Genomic DNA, 19,633 nt, shown 5'->3' on the forward strand with positions numbered 1-19,633 from the left:
ACAAATAGTTTACAGGACGTATTGGAAATAAAAATGCGAAATTTACCGAATTTTTCAAATTTACCTTGATTTTTATTGAACTCAAAAAATACACACATTTTTTTTTATTCTAAACTGCGAATTAAAAAAAAGATAAAACCATTTTTACTTAATAAAGGGTATGGCCTCCTCTACTGTTCATTACAGCCCTACATCGTCTCTCCATGCTCCTGATCAGGTTGTCGATCTCTTCTTGAGGTACAGCCTGCCACGCTGCATTCAAGGCCCGAACCAGATCCCTACGAGTTTCACGAGGCATACCCATTCTCAAATTTCTTCTTTGGACCGCGTCCCATACGTGCTCGATGGGGTTGAGGTCAGGAGATTGTGCCGGCCAGGGTAAGATGTTTAATTGATGAGCATTGATAAACTCACTTACCACTCTGGCTGTATGAGGCCGTTCATTGTCATGCATGAGAATGAAGTTTCTCCCAAAATCATTGGCATATGGTAACACGACAGGTTCAGGAATTAAATCACGATATGTGATTCCTGTTAGAAACCTTTCAAGAAAAACTAGATCGGTTTTTCGGCCTAACTGGACTCCTCCCCAGACCATAACTGTTCCACCTTGATAAGGGTGCACTTCCTGAACATGATCCAACCGAATAAGATTTCCCGGTTCTCTTCATACCCTAAGCCTTCTCGAAACCGAATGAATTCCAAAGCGTGACTCATCCGTGAAGAGAACATTGGCCCATTGTTCATTCGACCACTGAACATGATCTTGAGCCCACAAATATCGTACATCTCGATTTCCTCTCGTTAGGGGTTGAGCTTTCCAGGGGCGTCTGCTTCTTAAGTTGGCCTCCCTTAATCTATTGCGAACAGTGTCAGGACTAACGGTTACATTATGTGTTTCCTGGAGAATTAAACTAAGCTCTGGTGCTGTAAGAGTCGGTCGACGTCGAGCATTTAATTGTGTAAAATGATCTTGCTGAGGGGTAGTAATGCGATGTCGCCTTGTGTGCATTTCAGCAACGTCACCACTTTCACGGTAGAGTGCACTTAATCGCGATATTACATTTTGCGTTGTATTTATTGCTCTAGCTACGTCGATTTGGCGCATTCCAGCTTCAAGCATACACATGGCCCTTAGCATTTCGTCTCTGTTAAGATGTCTACGCTCCATAATGTTGTTTAATACTGAACAGACTTATTTGAATGAATTCTGGCCAGTTATCATAAAAACATAGCCAGTACAGGTTAAATTCGAACAATTGATACTAGGGTGCTTTTTATACATTTGACAAAAAATGCACAAACACTTCTGCAAATAACCCAAATTTAGAAATACCTAGTGTGACTACTATGTTTCAATCGAAGTAGAAAGAATCGGCCTACAAATATGTGGTTGTTTATTCAAAACATTTATTTTTAACTTTAATAAAATGATATCCCTATATTTTTCCGGTGTGTGTATTTTCTGAAAAAGGAGTAAAAAAACATTAGGAGTTAAAATTTTCTAACTACCTCACGGCTTAAAGGGTCGATTTCGATTAATACACAATATGCATATATTCAATAATCAGTATAGCCAAAAGTACAGCAATTGTTTAATGTTCCATTTAAAACAGTATTGTAAAAAATAGTTTGCAGAAAATAATTATCTTTTTTTTATAGCAACTGTTAAAGTTGCCTTATATCTATCAAAAATAGTAGATAAAATAGTACTTCAACCGCAAGGGTAGACTAAATGATACTTTAGCAGCGATGGATAGGTTAAAAACTTTATTTCTTCTCGCACATTTTTAATTGCTTCTATTTTTGAAAATTTGTGTATTCCTTTTCATAAGTTATTCGGGATTTAAATGGAAGTAGTTTGGATATGGCGTTTGTCGTCTCAGCCTGAATATCTGTTGGTAGTTTACTTATTTCCTTTTGAGCCATTTCTGGCTCCAATTCAATCAGCAATCGACACGAAAGAGAATTAAAAAATATTGACTCAAAACTAACAACTAAAGAGGCAGCTTTATTTATATATATATATATATATATATATATATATATATATATATATATATATATATATATATATATATATATATATATTTATTAAATCGACGGAGTCAGACCCGGTACGTTTAAGATAGGCCGTCAGACCCGGGGGTATATCGGACGAAAAATGTTCAAGCGATGCCTTCAGGCCCTGATGCTGGACCGTTTAATTTGACCCATTTATATATAAAAATAGAGGTTTATTCGTTTTCGCCAGACCCACGACGTTGCCGCTTTTAATTCTCAAATATTTATATTAGAATTAGACGAACGGACCTTTTGACGCGGTAATTGATCACAGTGCAGAAGTAAAAACGGTGCATTTCTGCTATAGTGAATATTATTGTACTTATTGTTAGTATTAGATATATTCTGTCTTATAAATGGATCTGTACGGAAGCGTTTTTATCTGAAATTTCTTTAAAAATTAAATTTCTTTGTAATAAGCATAATCAAGTTACAATGCATTATCAATTTCGTTTAGTAGATTGTGTAAGTGTTTACTAAGTGATGATCTCGGTGATGATGGAACCCCGTATATTATCTTTATACTTTAAAAGAAAAAAAGTTAAAAGTAAACTGAATATACGTATTACTGTAGTGTGTAGCCACAGTTTAAAGAATACGTGTAGCCGTCAAAATTTTTGTTTCACTGAAATTACTATTTTAGATCTCACTGAACGAAATAATGCAATAAAATTAATTATTGTGAAATAACTGAACAATGAAATGAAAATTGCTGTCATTTTATATGTAAAATTATATGGGGAATGTTATCGATCGTCATTTCCAAGCCAACTGGACGCCGCTTTTTTTCGATCATACGGTACCTTTTTGTGTAAACTTTTTCCTGTGGGGAGAAATATCATACAAAACGGCCTTATCGTACAGTCACTATCATATATACGATGATTGTAATTACTTTGATGTAATTACTTCGACAATGAAATCATACCACCGAAATAAATCTTTAGGTACTCGTACAATTCTTTGACCCGTCGATCGATTTAGATGAAAAAAATCTTTAGGCACTTCTATAACGTAATCATAGTACCGAAATAAATTTTTAGGTACTCGTACAATTTTTCGACAAGATGATCGATTTAGATGAAAAAAACTTTAGGTACTTCTCTATATGTATAACCATATGCGAAAATGTCAAAAAATTGACATATTATATGTCATTCTATTGAGGGTGCATCCACACTACCCTAAAAACGGCGTATCGGCGTAACGGCGTAATGACCATGAATCGATTTCCAGTAATTCTATTGGCTGAAATTTTTGACAGCTCAATTTGATAGATAAAATTTGTGACAGATGAATTTTTCAGCCAATAGAATTACTGGAAATCTATTCAAGGTCATTACGCCGAGACGCCGTTTTTAGGGTAGTGTGGATGCACCCTCAATAGAATGACATATAATATGTCAATTTTTTGACATTTTCGCATATGGTTATACATATAGAGAAGTACCTAAAGTTTTTTACTCGTACAATTTTTGACCCTTCGCGTCGCGTCGCGTCGCCTCGATCGATATAGATGAAAAAAATCTTTAGGTACTTTTACAACAAAATCATAGCATCAAATAGCTATTTATGTAACTAGTACCTAAAATGATGTTTTTTAGGACGAATCATTACTGTTTGCGGACGAGGCGTTAGCCGAGTCCGAAATAGTAGATGAGTCCTAAAAAACATAATTTAGGTACGTGTTACATACACTATTTTTTGTCATACGCTTTTTACAGTTTTTTAGAACGCATATTTGCAAATTTTCCATATTTGAAATTATAATGTTTGAAAAAGTTGGCTTATAAATTCATATCTTAGTAACGAGTTTGTTTATTTCATCGCATTTTGACATGTCATTCGAAATTTGTCACAAATCACACAAATTCATCAACAATTTTAAAATGTTCCAAAATCCCGAACATATTGCTAATAAGGCCAAAGAAATCGTGTTGGATTTACTTCCTGTGAAGTCTCGTGCCATTTACCAGAAAGAATATGATGTTTTTAATGAATGGAAAGACAAAAATGGCGTATTCGTTGTAAATGAAGATGTATTGCTAAATTATTTCCACGAAAAAAGTAAGTACCTAGGTACTTACTTTAAACAAATAACTTAGCTTTTGATATTGTTAGTATTTAATAATTTAATTATAAATATATGTATAATTTTATGTGATTTTGTGACAAATTTCGAATGACAAAATAAAACAACCAAATAACGAATTTAGACATTTTAGTCCATAAAGGTTGCCATGACGACCTTTACGGCCTAGGCCGAAAAAGAAACATTTTACGGACTGAAATGAGTCCGTAAAATAGCTGTTTTTGGGAGCGTATGACAAAAATAAATTTTTAGGAACTCGTACAATTTTTTGACACGGTGATCGATTTAGATAAAAAAAAACTTTAGATACTCGTACAATTTTTTGACACGACGATCGATTCTGACGATTGTCATTTCAAAAGTAATTTGACGCCGTTTTTTGGAATCATATGTATGCCATGTGTATACTTATCTAATAAGTAAAGTGTATTCATTTAGAATATTAAGAGATTAATTCAGACGAAAAAAATCAATATAGGCAGAAAGTATTCTTTAAGATTGTTTCTACAAGTTTTATTTAAAAATTGTAACAGAGAACTATTATTATTATAGGGCCCCTCTCGGACCGCTTGGACGAGTCCATTATAAAAAAGAGCGAGGGACAGTAGGTAGAAAAAACATATGATTTGATTTGTCACGGAAACGTAAAGTTTATTAATAAAAGTTTTTTGTTGAAATTCTTCGAGTTTATCATAAAGTTTATGGTTCGACACCCAACAAAATAATTATAACGAATCCCCGTCACAAGATATAAATAATTTAAAGTCTAATCTGGCGAGTTGAGTTTGGATGAAACTGTAAAGAAAATGTTTAAAAGTGTAATGTAATCATTTAAATTTAAATAAAATTCATATAGCAGTAAATTAGTAAAAAAAGTGTAGGTTTAAAAGCATGAACTTCTGGGAATTCCCTATTTGTATAGTCTGGGAACCACCTACTTTTCTGGGAAACACATACTTTCAAGTTCAATTTATTAGAATTGTGATTAAAAGAAAGCACTATACTCATTCATATTGCGATTAATGAATATTAATATTAATAATATTATACTACCATATAATACTCAAATTAAGTTTTCGAATACATAGTAAGTAAACATAGATAGAAGATAGAACATATTATAGAGATGCAACCATAGAACGTGTTTGTCATATTTATATAGTGTTGGTAGATAGCATCCAACCGTAAACTGAATATACAACGTAGTACTGTTGCAATCAATATTTTTGTTACACTAAAATTACTATTTTAGATCTTACTGAACGTAGTAATGTAATAAAATTAATTATTGTACTAATTAACAACCATATAATCGAGAAAAAAAAACGGCGTCAGCTGTGGCATGAAATGAAGATTGCTGTCATTTTATACCGGGTGCGTCTCAAAAGTGGCTCACCCCTATAACTTTTTATTTTTTCAGATAAAAAACGAGATTTGGTATGTAAGTATATGACATAAATTGGGAATGATTGACGTATTCAATTGTTTTTGGTCACTTCCTGTTTCACCGAAAATGACTACAACTTTTGATTTTAAATGACACCCCGGTATATTTTTACATTATTTGATAGAAAATGACACTCTGAATCGAATGACATATCATATGTCAACTTTTGACATTCTCGCTTTAAACAAATTGTTTTTTAAATTTCAATCTAGAGTGCCATGGCTGTATTAAAAACACTAATTTTAATCAAGAAGCCTTGGAAAAATAGATTTGATAATCTAATGATTTTCGTGTCTTGTCCGGGCCCGTTGTTTTAAGATGCCCAAATCGTATTTTTAATCATATCTCAATTTTTCCAAACGGAACAAGGGAGGCTCGTTAGCATATTTGGAAAAAGCATTTTTTACGAATAATTTGGTACCACACACATGGTATTTCGAGTCAAATTGTCATTATGAACCGCATGTTACAATTTCAAATAAACCATATGAGAAAATGTCAAAAAATTGACATATTATGATGTCATTCTATTGAGGGTGCATCCACACTATCCTAAAAACGGCGTATCGGCGTAACGGCGTAACGACCTTGAATAGATTTCCAGTAATTCTATTGGCTGAAAAATTCATCTATCAGAAATTTTATCTGTCAAATTCATCTGTCAAAAATTTCAGCCCATAGAATTACTGGAAATTAGAGTAATAATAACTTTCATATATAGAGATGCAACCATAGAACGTGTTTGTCATATTTATATGGTGTTGGTAGATAGCATCCAGCTGTAAACTGAATATACAACGTTATTACTTGTAGCAATCAACATTTTTGTTACACTAAAATTACTATTTTAGATCTTAGTGAACGTAGTAATCTAATAAAATTAATTATTGTACTGATTAGCTACCGTATAATCGAAAAAAAAATCAGCGTCAGCGATGGCTATGAAATGAAGGTTGCTGTCATTTTATACTGGGTGCGTCTCAAAAGTGGTCCACCGCTATAACTTTTTTATTTATTTTTTTTGGATAAAAAAAACGAGATTTGGTATGTTAGTATATGACATAAATTGGAATTGATTGACGTATTCAATTGTTTTTGGTCACTTCCAGTTTCACCGGAAACGACTACAACTTTTGATTATTAAATGACACCCCCGGTATGTTTTTACATTATTCGATAGAAAATGACACTCTGAATAGAATAATATATCATAATATGTCAACTTTTGACATTTTTGCTTAAAAAATCTTATTTTAAATTTCTATCTATTATAGAGTGCCATGGATGTGTTAAAAACACTAATTTTTAATCAAGGAGCCTTGGAAAAATAGATTTGATAGTCTAATGATTTTCGTGTCTTGTCCGGGCCCGTTATAAGATATCAAAATCGAATTTTTAATCATATCTCAATTTTTTCAAACGGAACAAAGGTGGCTCGATAGCATATTTGGAAAAAGCATTTTTCTACGAATAATTTGGTACCACAATTTGGTACTCGAGTCAAATTGTCATTATGAACCGCATGTTACAAATAAATCATATGTGAAAATGTCAAAAATTGACATATTATGATATGCCATTCTATTCAGAGTGTGATTTTCTATCGAATAATGTAAAAACATACCGGGGGTGTCATTTAAAAATCAAAAGTTGCAGTCATTTCCGGTGAAACAGGAAGTGACCAAAAACAATTGAATACGTCAATCAATCCTAATTTATGTTATCATTTTAATAACAAAAACATACCAAAACTCGTTTTTTTATCTGACAAAATAAAAAAGTTGTAGGGGTAAGCAACTTTTGAGACGCACCCGGTATACGACGATCGATTTAAATGAAAATAATTTTTAAATACTTCTACAACGAAGTCATAGTATCGAAATAAATTTCTAGGTAATCGTACAATTTTTTGACACGACGATCGATTTAGACGAAAAAATTTTAGGTACTTCTACAGCGAAATCACAGCATCGAAATAAATTTGTAGTTACTCCTACAATTCTTTGACACGACGCGCTGATCGATTTAGATGAAAAAAAATTTAGTTACTTCTACAACGAAATCATAGCATCGAAATAAATTTTTAGGTACTCGTACAATTTTTGACCCGCCGATCGAAATAATTTTGTTTCTAATATTTATTAGCCGAACGACCGGATTTTTTTTGTCTGAATTTCTTAATATTCTAATTAAAGTATGAGCATTTTGTTTTCTACCAAATATAACACGGCTATATCTTCGTTTCCCTTTAATAGTTTGCTTTACCGTGTTGCCGGTTCTTGGGTCTGAATACATCGATTCAACGTAAATCGGCTTATACACTTATACTAATGTCGAAGGTGGCGCCGCCCGTGACAATACCGGTGTACCCCAATCGTATATAAAAAACGTAAAACCATTTTTTCAGGCCCAGCTGAAATTTGGTCAGGGGAAGTGGGGAAACCATTCTAGACGATAACCACTGAAATCGTACTCAGACCCGACCCCGGGCCTGAAATGTCGAAATCGGGTCTGAGCCCAATGAAGCAACGTAGTTTTTGGGCTCGTATAAGCGGTTTAATAAATCTATATATATATATATATATATATATATATATATATATATATATATATATATATATATATATATTTGTCAAATTACATAGAAACCAACGCCACTCCAGCACAATGTTTTTTTCTACTAGTAATAAATCCCTTAAAATAATAATTTCTGAATATTTTTTAAAACGTAACTCTGTATGGAAAAAATATTGTTTTGTACACGACGATAAAATTGCATTATCGTCTCCCGAAATTAATGAATTAATCCTTTCAGTCGACAAAATGGTATTTTATCGTCTTGTATAAAAAAATAACTACAAATATGCGTTTTGAAATTATTGAATGTTATAAAATTCTGTCTCGACGGAATAAAAAAACGAAAAAAATTCGGTGTTATGTGACCCGCCGAACCTGATTTCGCACGTCTCACCTCCGCCCCTGCCCGAAAGAGAAAAGTTCATCTCTCCGACGGCCCCAGATCGGTGGTCCACCGTAATGACTTAACCAAACACGCCGTACGCATACGGACATCTTTTCGTTTTTTTCTATGTCAAGGTTGAGAGAGGAACCGCACACACACACTTTACCTCCTCCCCTGACTCCATCTCGGACCCGGGCCATATGCCCACTCGCGGTCAACATTTCGTTTAATTTATATTCAAGACTAAGCTATAAAAAGAAGACCGACCCATCGACCCAGCCATCACAGTGCTTGGTGCGGTGCGGTGTCCTCGTCGCCAAAATGAAGCCGTACAGTGCTATTATAGTGTTCGCCTTTTGTATACTCGGAGCTTTAGGTTCCGAAGAACTGTCCGGAACTTTCGGTAGTGTTCGCGACGCTTTCCACATCTACAGCGAGTGCAAACACTCGGACGGATTAGTGCCATGCCTCAAGATGAAAGCCCTCAAGCTCGTCGATAACCTCGGACAGATCGAGAACCTCAGCATTATCGAAGGTGTTGAGATCAAAGGAAAACCGGAAGAAGCTTCTGCTTCGAACCAATCGACCATCGAGGAAGTTGAGAAAACCCTTCCGAGATCCCTTGACGCTAAAAGTGACGCATTAAGCAAAATCTTAGTTGACAGGATCGCAAGAATGATCGGATCAAAATCCATCGAAATATCTATTCCTAAAGTGATGGAATCAGGTGAGTGAGAATTGACTAATATTAAATAATGATGAATTTTTCATGGTGAATTCGTTACAGCTCGTAAAGGAGGAGATGATTCAGACAAGTTTGGTGATATTGGAGACTTGTTTGGAGGTGGCGGCGGCGGCGGACACGGAGGCGGTGGCGGTGGTGGAGGCGGTGGCAAGAAAAAGGGAGGAAAGAAGAAGGGAGGCGATTCTGGTAAGAATTTACTTTTTTCTTATTTTAAATTGATAAAATGATGAGGAATTGTCTCTTAAATTTTATGAAGTTTGATAGAATTACCGTATGATCGGAAAAAAACGGTGTTGTCTTGAAAATGGCAATCGTTTTCATTTTATATATAAAATGACAGCGATCTTTATTTCATTGCCATCGCTGACAGTTTTTTTTTCGATCATATTGTACTAAATCTAGAATTAACTGTTCTGGATAAAAAATAGACAATAAACCTTATTTTAAATTGATGTCGCCATTTTTTCTTATGTATATGAATTGTCTGTAAAATTTTATGAATTTTCTTATAAACACTCTATATCTAGAATTAATAATTTTGGAGAAAATTAAAATAGTTTTTGGGTCTAAATTAAAATCTTATTTTAAATTGATAACCCCAGTTATACCAAGTCTTACATTTTGGAATTGGCTGTGAAATTTTATGAATTTTGATATAATATACTCTTTCTATCTCAAATTAACCTTTTTCTGGAAAAATAAAACATTTTAGACCTAAAATCTTATAGACTAATGCAAGCCAACATTATTGATACCCCCATTTTTTCTTATGTATTTGAATTGTCTGCACAATAAAACACTAAATCAACACAATAAACCAAAATACTTTTACTTTTACACTAGACGGGCGTTTCGCTAACCATGTTAGCATCATCAGCAGATGATTAAGACTCAATCATCATTATTTCAGTCTTAATCATCTACTGATGATGCTAACATGGTTAGCGAAACGCGCGTCCATGGCGTCCAGCGCGTCCATCCAACACGCGTGTTTTGGTGTATTGTGGTGATTTAGTGTTTTATTTTGCTGTGTAACACCAAAGGTTCCAACCCCAGCTGTAATTTTGAATTGTCTGTAAAATTTTATGAATTTGGATAAATAATAAACACTTTCTGTTTAGAATTAACCATTTTGGAGAAAAATTAAACACAGTTTTTAGACTTAAAATCTTATTTTATATAATACAACCTTTTTTTCTTATAGCGGGTATTTCCCAAAAAATAGCTCACCCCTAAACTTTTTTATTATTACAGATACAAAAAAAACGAAATTTTGTATGTTAGTATATGACATAAATTTGGATTGATTGACGTACTCAATTTTCCGCCACTTCCTGTTTCATCGGAAATTACTACAACTTTTGATTTTTAAATCTACCCTGAGTATTTTTTTTTACTTTATTTGATAGAAAATGTCATCCTCAATTTTAGACATTTTCAATTAAAAAATAGCATTTTAATTTTCATAAAACAATTAATTTTTAATCCAGGAGCTTTAGTAAAATAGTATTTTTAATCGTCACTTAATTTTATTAAATGGAACGAGGGTGGCTCGTTGGCATATTTGGAAAAGCATTTTTTTACGAATAATTTGGTATTGGTACATACATATTTCGAGACTGTCGTTATCGACAGCCTCGAAAAAATGGTTTTTAAATTTTTAAATTTAAATATAAATTTACGGCAGTAGCACTCTAGAATTTAAAATAATATTTTTTACGTGAAAATGTCAAAAGTTGACAAATGATATGTCATTATATTCCGAGTTCTTATCAAATATAGTAAAAAATACTGATACGGATGCATTTAAAAATAATAATAAATAAACAGCCGGTATATTTTAATGGACTATAAAATTTTATGAATTTTGACAGTCTACCTATATCGAGAATTAACCGTTTTGGAGAAAAATAAATCACATTTTTAGAGCTAAAATTTGTCCTCATATAGAAAAGTTATATAACCAAAAGATCATTGTTTTTAAATTTGTCTAAAGTCTCACACTCACTATTCACTGATGCGATTTGTCATTGCGGTTCGTCTATGCCATTCGTTTTGGATGAACCATGAGAGGAAATATCACGAACACAATGGACAATTTTCTAAACAAACTTACGAATCGCATCTACAAATAGTTAGTATGGGACTTAAACACTGTTAGTTCAGTGATCAATTCAAACAGTGTATCAATTGAAATAGTGTATATTTCGAAATATTCATTAGCCGTAGTATCGTCATGAGTTATTAGCTGTACCTGCCTTTATTTTTATTTTTTTTTTCATTACTTCAAAAGGAATACCTAAAGGCTATCAAAAACGAACAATTTTCTTAAAAAATCGCTAAAAAAATTTCAAGGAAATTTTCCTGTAGAATAAAAAGGGGAAATTTTATTTATTGTTTTTAAAATTTGCCTGAATTTTTTTATGTTCAAGTTGGCGATGCAACAGATGATTTTAACTTTAATCTTATAATTTATAGATTCACTGCAATAGGTTACAAAATTCTCTAACAAAAATTTAAAAATTTGTTCAAAAAAATAATCATGAATTAGAATCAGGAAAAACTGGTATAACGGACCGAGGCTAATAATTATAACTTTTTGGACAAAAAGCCATAAAATTCTTAATAATTATTTTATTAGTATTGAGTTAATTCTGAAGTAAGTATTTTATAACTATTTTCTAATTCTATTAACTAAACTTTTAATTAAATGATTTGATTTGTGTCAGGAAATTTGTTATACTTCATTTAAACTAAATATTCACTTTTGAAAAATACAAATAACTACAAAAATTTAAATCTTTGGAAATCCATTGTAATTTCAAAAGGCTACTGTGACGCCGTTTTTTTTTCTACATTACGATATACGTATTGGCCACCTGTGACCTTTTATATCGACAATTAAATGTTTAACTTATGTTTCTAGAAAATTAAGTCCGCTCATTATAGCGAGAAGAGATTTATGTATCCTAGTTTGTGAAAGCGCTTACTGCCTATAGATGCGCTACCTAGATTCTTATTTAAATAAAATATAAATAAACGTTCTGAATTTCAATTTATAGACAGAATTGTGTCTAGTATTTATAACAGATTTTTTTCATTTAAATTGATGTCATTTGTTAGTTATCGTGTAGTTAGGGTTTACATAACACTAACTACAGGATAATTGGCGGTGGTCTCCCAGTAATTCGAAAACATGTCCGAAAAATCTTAACGTAGGTTCGTTTAAATCTTAACGTAACTTAGGTTAGGTTAGGTTGCTGGTGTTTGGGATCTTGTATGATCCCTCACTCGGAGGCCTTGGGCCCATTGCGATACCCCTCTATTGTTGTACCAAACTTTCCTCTCATTCTTTCTTTGCGTTAAAGCACTTCCAACTCTTTGAAAAGTTCCCGATGTCGCTGATGTTGGCTTCTGCTGCTTCCTCTAGTCCCTCCAAAAAACCTTGCCCTAAAGTTTTAAAGCGTCGGTATTCTAGGTGCTCTATGGTTTCTTCTTCCTTACAGTTCTTCCTCTCCGTATTCTCTGCAGTAGCCGTCGTTGGAAATTTTCCATCTCACGAGGTTTACCCCCGTGGGACAGTTACCAGTGACGACACCCACAATTATGCGTACTAGGTTCTTTTTGTGTTCTAGTAGTTGTTTTGTCTTTTTGCTATCTACTAGTATCCATAGTCTTCAAGCTGTAGCGAAGCCCTCACGGTGTTGCCACGTCTCTTGCTGCTTGGCCTTGATGGCAGTTCCTATAGCTTCCTTCAGTGTGTTAATCGTCACAAGTGGTGGGTCATCTGCCACGGCGTCTCCCCTGGCCCCCTCTTTGGCGAGTCTGTCTGCTTCCTGATTGCCCACCACATTGCTGTGGTCTGGCACCCAGCACAAAGTAGCCCCGCCGGCCGTGACGCAACGCTTCTCGGCATTCCATCACAGTTTTCACGATCTCACTGATTACATGGTGATGCTTCTTAAAGCGCCCTAGCTGTCAGAGACAACTTAACTTTGTTGAATATTTTAATCTTAAACATGTCACATATCTACTAAACCGACAATGTTCCAAAGCATTCATCTCTATCTGTCCTATTTCATCATTTTCAGTGCACTCGTGGATGTGAATTCATTTGTCTTTATTTTAATATGATTACAAGTTATTTGAATGTAAGTCGACCAATGAGAAAAGCCTGTCATTTTAATTCACCAGTAAATTGTATTTTCTGTCATTTTTTGAATGTTATCAGCCAAAATCTTTCGTGACTCGTTCACAGATTTTAGCCCACGCTAATTGTATATGCAACCGATAAATTTATTGGGAAGTGTTGTCACATAATTACACACTTAATGAAAAAAAGAACGTGTATATAAATTAAAGAAAAGTTCAAAGTTTTCTCTTTTGTTAAACAGGATAATCAAATTCTGCTGTTTTGTAACGCATGCGCAGTACAAATCTTAGTATTGGTCACAAATGCAAAAGAATATATCTATCACATATTCAACTGCATTTAATTCCTCTTTTGTAAGGGGTGTTCGTCTGTCCAATAAGTCAGGGAAGAATATGGTTGGACGACATCCATAAAATGACAGAAAATACAACTTACCTGTGAATTAAAATGGCAGACAGTAATTCACTCTCTGAGTATTTTCCAGATTTTGTTCGGATTTCAGAGCTAACTTGACCTGAACTAATGTTTTTTTTAATGAAAATTGTTCTATGTTATTAACTAAGTTATAATATTATGATTAGTGAATGATCCATTAGGTCTGATATGGATACTCAACTCAAAACAAGAAAAGATATAACACTAAAGGTACAAACATAGTGGACTCTCCACGATGCTCGCCACGATGCTGATCACGATGCTCGCCAGCCAGCATCGTGGCGAGCCTCGTGGAGAGCATCGCGTTGAGATGAAATGCCCCACTACGTTTGTATCTTTAGAATCAAATTTAAATTTCAAGATATAGTTAAATAGATTTTTTCAAAGATCATTATTAAAAATAAAATTTTGAATTTTAGTTGATAAAATTTGCAGTCATTCGGATATAAATCCTTATTCCAGTGAAACTAGGTTGACAAGGTCCAAGTGTTCTTGGACCAAGTACATTCTATCATATCAACTGTTTTATCTAAGTGTAGTTGTAAGGCTTTGTAAAGCCTGGTTGACACACTCAAAGTTTACTTAGATCAAATACACATGAACGCTTCGCGCGTCTCACTTGGACGTCACTTGGATAGTATCAACCACAACAATGGTAGACGCGCGCAACGTTCAAGTATATTTGATCTAAGTACACTTTGACCAAGGCTTAACATCCAGCTAACCAGCCTATACTTACTTGGATGTTACAAAGCCTTCCAACTTGACTTGAATAAAACAGTTAACACGATATAAGCAGCGTACACGTGAGGCGTGCGCAGCATTATTATAAGTGTACTGTTAGCATCCAAACTTACTTTGTCCAAGTACACTTGGACTGTATCAATCCCCCTTAATTTACATATGATTGGGCTACAAAAATATTTTCTATTAAGAAAAATTGAAAAAGTCTTAACAAATTTATTGCTGAAAATACTAATGTTTTATTTTTCTTCTACTTCCTCAGGTTTGAAAGAATTGTTGATGCAAATCGTAGCCAAAAAAATCGCCCTCATCCCTCTCTTCATTGCTGGTCTCTTCGTGCTGGCCCTTAAAGCCCTTACCGATGCCAAGGTAGCCCTTCTGATTGCCGGTATCATCTTCGCCAAGAAACTGATCGCTCAGAAACACGCTGGAGGTAGCACACAACACGTTTCAGCAGGATGGAGTAGTGGTGGAGGTGGTGGCGGCGGATGGAACAGCGGTGGATGGAGTGGAGGTAAACAATGAATAAAATTATAGTAAAAAACGTTAAGCTTCGTTCAGAACCTCCCAATTAGTGGAATAAATTAGTGGTTTCAATTACACTTTATACTTTTAGTTTACTATTATTCACAATGTCTAAAAAACACAATTAAAATTAATAAAATATCCTAGCAACAGCATAATATTTAGCTTATAAAACAATACACTTTTAATTTCTAACCAACATTTTTCTTGACGGGTGATAATCAAAGGCCAAAATGACATTCCTCACAAATTTTGAAGTATAATTAGTGGAAAAGTCAAGTTTGTTAAGTTTTTCCACTAATTGAAAATTACTACCAATAATTATGGCGTTCTGAATGCTTACATTAAAACTAAGTGAACAAACTTCTATGGCTAATTGAAACTACTAATTTATTACACTGATTTCGAGGTTCTGAATGAAGCTTTAATCATAAAATTAATTAATAAGTCTGAATTAACTGTCTCTTGATATTAATCTCTATTACTTATTTGTTTTTTAACTCTATTTAGGGACGATCAATTTAAGAACCTAAGATGGAAAAAACAACGCGACATGAAATAACAGCGACCTTTATTTGCGCTAAATTGCTTAGCAGCTGATGCGGCTTATACAAAATCTTTAAGGACAAATATTTTCCTAAATATGTGTTCTTATGATTTACATATATTCACAAACTAAAATCTAATCACCCTTTCTACAGTGCTGATGATTAACAAGTATCACGGGGTTTATTAAGAAGAGAAGAGAAAATTTATTATTTTATTTTTCTAGCAAAAAATGGTAGTTTGTCTTAAAATTTTCTCTTAACATTCGAATTTCTCTAAAAACTCCTTTATTTTTGTAAATCTATACAAAGATGTCACAAGCATCCTAAATTGTTACTCCAAACTGGTGTACCAATCTCTTGCGGTAATTTACAATATCAAACTATCTTAAAACTAAACTCAAAATTCGGTTGGATAAAACAAAGTAATGTGTTTGTTCTTTATCCTTAAACATCTACATTAGTATACACTTAGAATTTTAATTTTAGGAAACATTTATTTAGATAGAACACAACATTTTTTCTAAACCAATATTTCTAAAACAAATTTCCATCTTTTTCAATAATGTAAAAAGTAGTTATACTAAACCAGCATAAGCAAAGTTTTGTTAGTGAACAAAAAATAAAATTAAATGGAAAAATAGTTAAATCGTGCAAATGTAATAGAGAAGAGCGAAATTTGGTTAGATCAAATCCTAGTAGAGTACATTGAAGAGTAAAAAGTGTTTCCTACTGCACCCTTGTTAGAAAACAAATTAAAAACCAAATTGAGAAGAAAGAAAGGGAAATACTAACGCCAATATCTCAGTGACTGATGTACCAAAATATAACCCTGCCTAAATTTCTTATTCAAGATTATAAAACATTTCTAAAACCATTCAACTAATTTAATTTGTAATAGCATACTACATTTTGATTTTTAACTACATCTATAATAGTTTTTGACAAGGAACTACAAGATTCTGAATGCAAAAAGGATATTAATAGATGTTATAGTAAAATTAATATTTTAATAATTTTCCTAATTTATTCTCAAATGTTAAAACAACTTTCTTATTATTCGAGACCTTCAGGTACTAAAGAAATATAAATTTTTGCTTAAAAATTATTTCCATGACGCTAACTGTAATAGGATTACACTTTTTATAAATCTTTTGAAATAAGTTTGGAAATTTCATTACTGAAAAAACTCTAAAGAACACTGAAGTTATTTTTTGAAAAATACCAGTGCTTATAATCTAAACTCAATCTGGCTAGTTATCGGTGGCTTTTTACTAGTAAAAAGTTTTGTTTTTTAGAAATGGACCCACCGTAAAGGATTAAATATTATTTAAAACCTAGTTTTCTATTACATCCATAATCATTTTCAAGTTCTGCTATCTAAAAAGAACTTTACGAGCAACGATATCTGAGAGATTTAAACTATACAGTACTTCGATTCAGTCCAAATCTCAACATGCAGTGGCGGCTTCGATAGAAATTTCAGCGAAGAGATGAGATCTGCGATCTTTTAACATGCACGGACCACAGATCCAGCGGGAACTGGACCAGAATATAGAGTGACGAAATTATCTTTTTTAAAATCTGAACGTGTAGGATAAAAATATCGTTATTGATTTGGCCTTAAAATCTAAACTATGCCTTTTGGCAAGCATATCATATGGTTTCATGTAGGACCCCTTTAATTCTATTAAAAATGACGTCAATGGAATCACGTCAAACAGTATGAGATAAAACATTGTACGTTCCCAATTCCTTTCAGTCTAAGAGCTAGCAACGTTTTCAAGAAAGTATTTTAAGACGTTTGGCTCTTTGATATATCTTTTACTATGCTATCTGGAACAGCATGCGGCCCGTCTGGCTGCCGATACCCGTTGTGTTCACTAGTGTGCATCGGAAGAAGATTCTATATTTTTTTTTAAATTTAGTCCTATAAATTCTAGTATTGAATATAAATCGAACATGTCTCCACAGCACAGTGCGTAGAGTTTTCCACTACGAACCGAGGAGTTCGAATCCGGATTAGGGCAAAGACTTTTTATTTTATTTTTGTTTATATTCTGATAGTAAAGTATTAAATAATTCTGGCGATTCAAGAAAAAAAGTCAAGTCTGTGCCCTGACCCGGATTCGAACTCTGAATCCCCGGTTCGTGGTCGGAAACTCTACGCACTGCGCTATGGAGACATGTTCGATTTATATTCAATACTAGATTTTAAAGCAATAAAGATTAATTAAAATATAGGATCTTCTTTCAATGCGCAGTAGGGAACGCAACGTTTACCAGGAGCCAGACGGGCCGCATGTTGTTCTAGAGAGCATAGTAAAAGATATATCAAACAGCCAGACGTCTTAAAATACTTATTTTTCCGACGTAGCTAGCTCTCGTACTATTTTTACAGTATTCGTTTCCAAATTCTGTCACTCACACAGAAAAATTTAATTTATCGACCGTATAACATAAATATCTACTTATTACCATTTCTTTTCAAATATTAAACAAATATTTTTGTTCTTTTTTCAGGTTCCGGAGGCTGGGACCGACGATCCATCGAAGCCCAAAAACTGGCCTACAAAGCCCAAAAACAGGCGTAGTACAAACCAGTGACATTTATAATGTCAGAGAACTAATCAAAGAGAAGTAAACATGGCGTGTTACAACTATATATCATGATAGGCCACCGTTCTCATCTAGTCATCGATGCATAATAATGGCACTGTTCGCTTTATTTTCGACATTCATCCACACCATAACCTTATTATTTATATTCTTCGTTGTTTTAATTTGTGTGTCACGCGTACGCCCTGTTGTTTGCTCAGGCATCTCCAATATCTATTACAAAAATAGCAGCTTTCTTCATATCTATCCGAATGTTAAATTTATTCAAAAACCGCCGTGTGAAATGTTCTCTTGTAATGTAAATTTCGCGTAGTTGCGGCCGAATTTCTGGTCGTAGTCATCGTTTTTTTTTGTTTATCTTCGACTGCCATTCTATTTATTATCGTTTACCTGATAATTACCTTAGTAATAACTTATTTATGTTATTTATTTTTTTATTTCCATTGTGTTATTGTCAAAGTTTATTTTGCCAAACAATAAAGTTTTTAATTGAACAATGAGTTTTTTTAACATTTACACCAAGCCCATTTGAGTAGTTTGAGTGGAATACTATCACTATTATGATTATTTTAATTAAGTTTGTATTAGTAAAGTTTTCAACAGTGACCAGTGAACCAGAAAATTATACCCGGTGGTGTCAAGATAATGGCTACCCTGTTAGTTTTATAGCGAAGTCCAATAGGTTTATTGGATAGTCATTAAAGGTCTGCGTATGCTGAATATACATTTCAAATTTGGACAATTTTCAACCAAGCTGATTTTAAGTAATCTAAGAAAAACTGCATTTATTTTTAAATTATAAGAGGTAACAATGCAGAACTAAGCGATGTTAATGTCAAATTATTTTTTTCTAAATGTTAGACTGTTGCCTCATTAGAACCAGTTTTAAATTACAAAAATGCATATCGAGGACTCTGACCATAGGTACTATAACGTAGTGGTGTAGCAACAAATTGCGTTTCACAATGATAAAATTATAACATTTGACTGGTTTTGCATTGTTATCTGTTAAGTGTATTCAATACACACACACACACCTTTAAAAAACTATTTACGACTTACTACTTCTACCCAAACTACAATACTCCAAAGAGCTCTCAAAACTTTTAGGATGCACCTTCAGCCAGCTAAGTCACTTAGTACCTTTAGTAGATGACTGAAAATCATCTGCGAATGATGCTAACGTCAGTATTGTGGATTCAGACTCAAAAACGAGTTCTTTTAAAGAAAATTCAAAATTTTTTATTATGCTCTTTACTAAAATATACTTACTATACTTACAATAAATGAAGAGATACATAA

At 33.3% G+C, this 19,633-nt stretch overlaps 1 protein-coding gene across 1 annotated transcript; it reads left to right on the forward strand.

Annotated features, from left to right (window-relative positions):
- The first annotated feature begins 8,821 nt into the window (after window positions 1–8,821).
- On the forward strand, window positions 8,822–18,338 carry LOC115891696 (putative lysozyme-like protein). Its single transcript, XM_030912237.1, has 4 exons — window positions 8,822–9,292; window positions 9,353–9,496; window positions 14,905–15,156; window positions 18,236–18,338. Exons 1-4 carry the CDS (start codon window positions 8,887–8,889, stop codon window positions 18,304–18,306), a joined length of 873 nt encoding a protein of 290 aa, XP_030768097.1. The 5' UTR covers window positions 8,822–8,886; the 3' UTR covers window positions 18,307–18,338.
- Window positions 18,339–19,633: the final 1,295 nt, after the last annotated feature.

This window comes from Sitophilus oryzae, unplaced genomic scaffold (genome assembly GCF_002938485.1).
Source record: "Sitophilus oryzae breed Bouriz unplaced genomic scaffold, Soryzae_2.0 scaffold_1190_pilon_pilon, whole genome shotgun sequence".
Lineage (NCBI taxonomy): Eukaryota > Metazoa > Arthropoda > Insecta > Coleoptera > Curculionidae > Sitophilus > Sitophilus oryzae.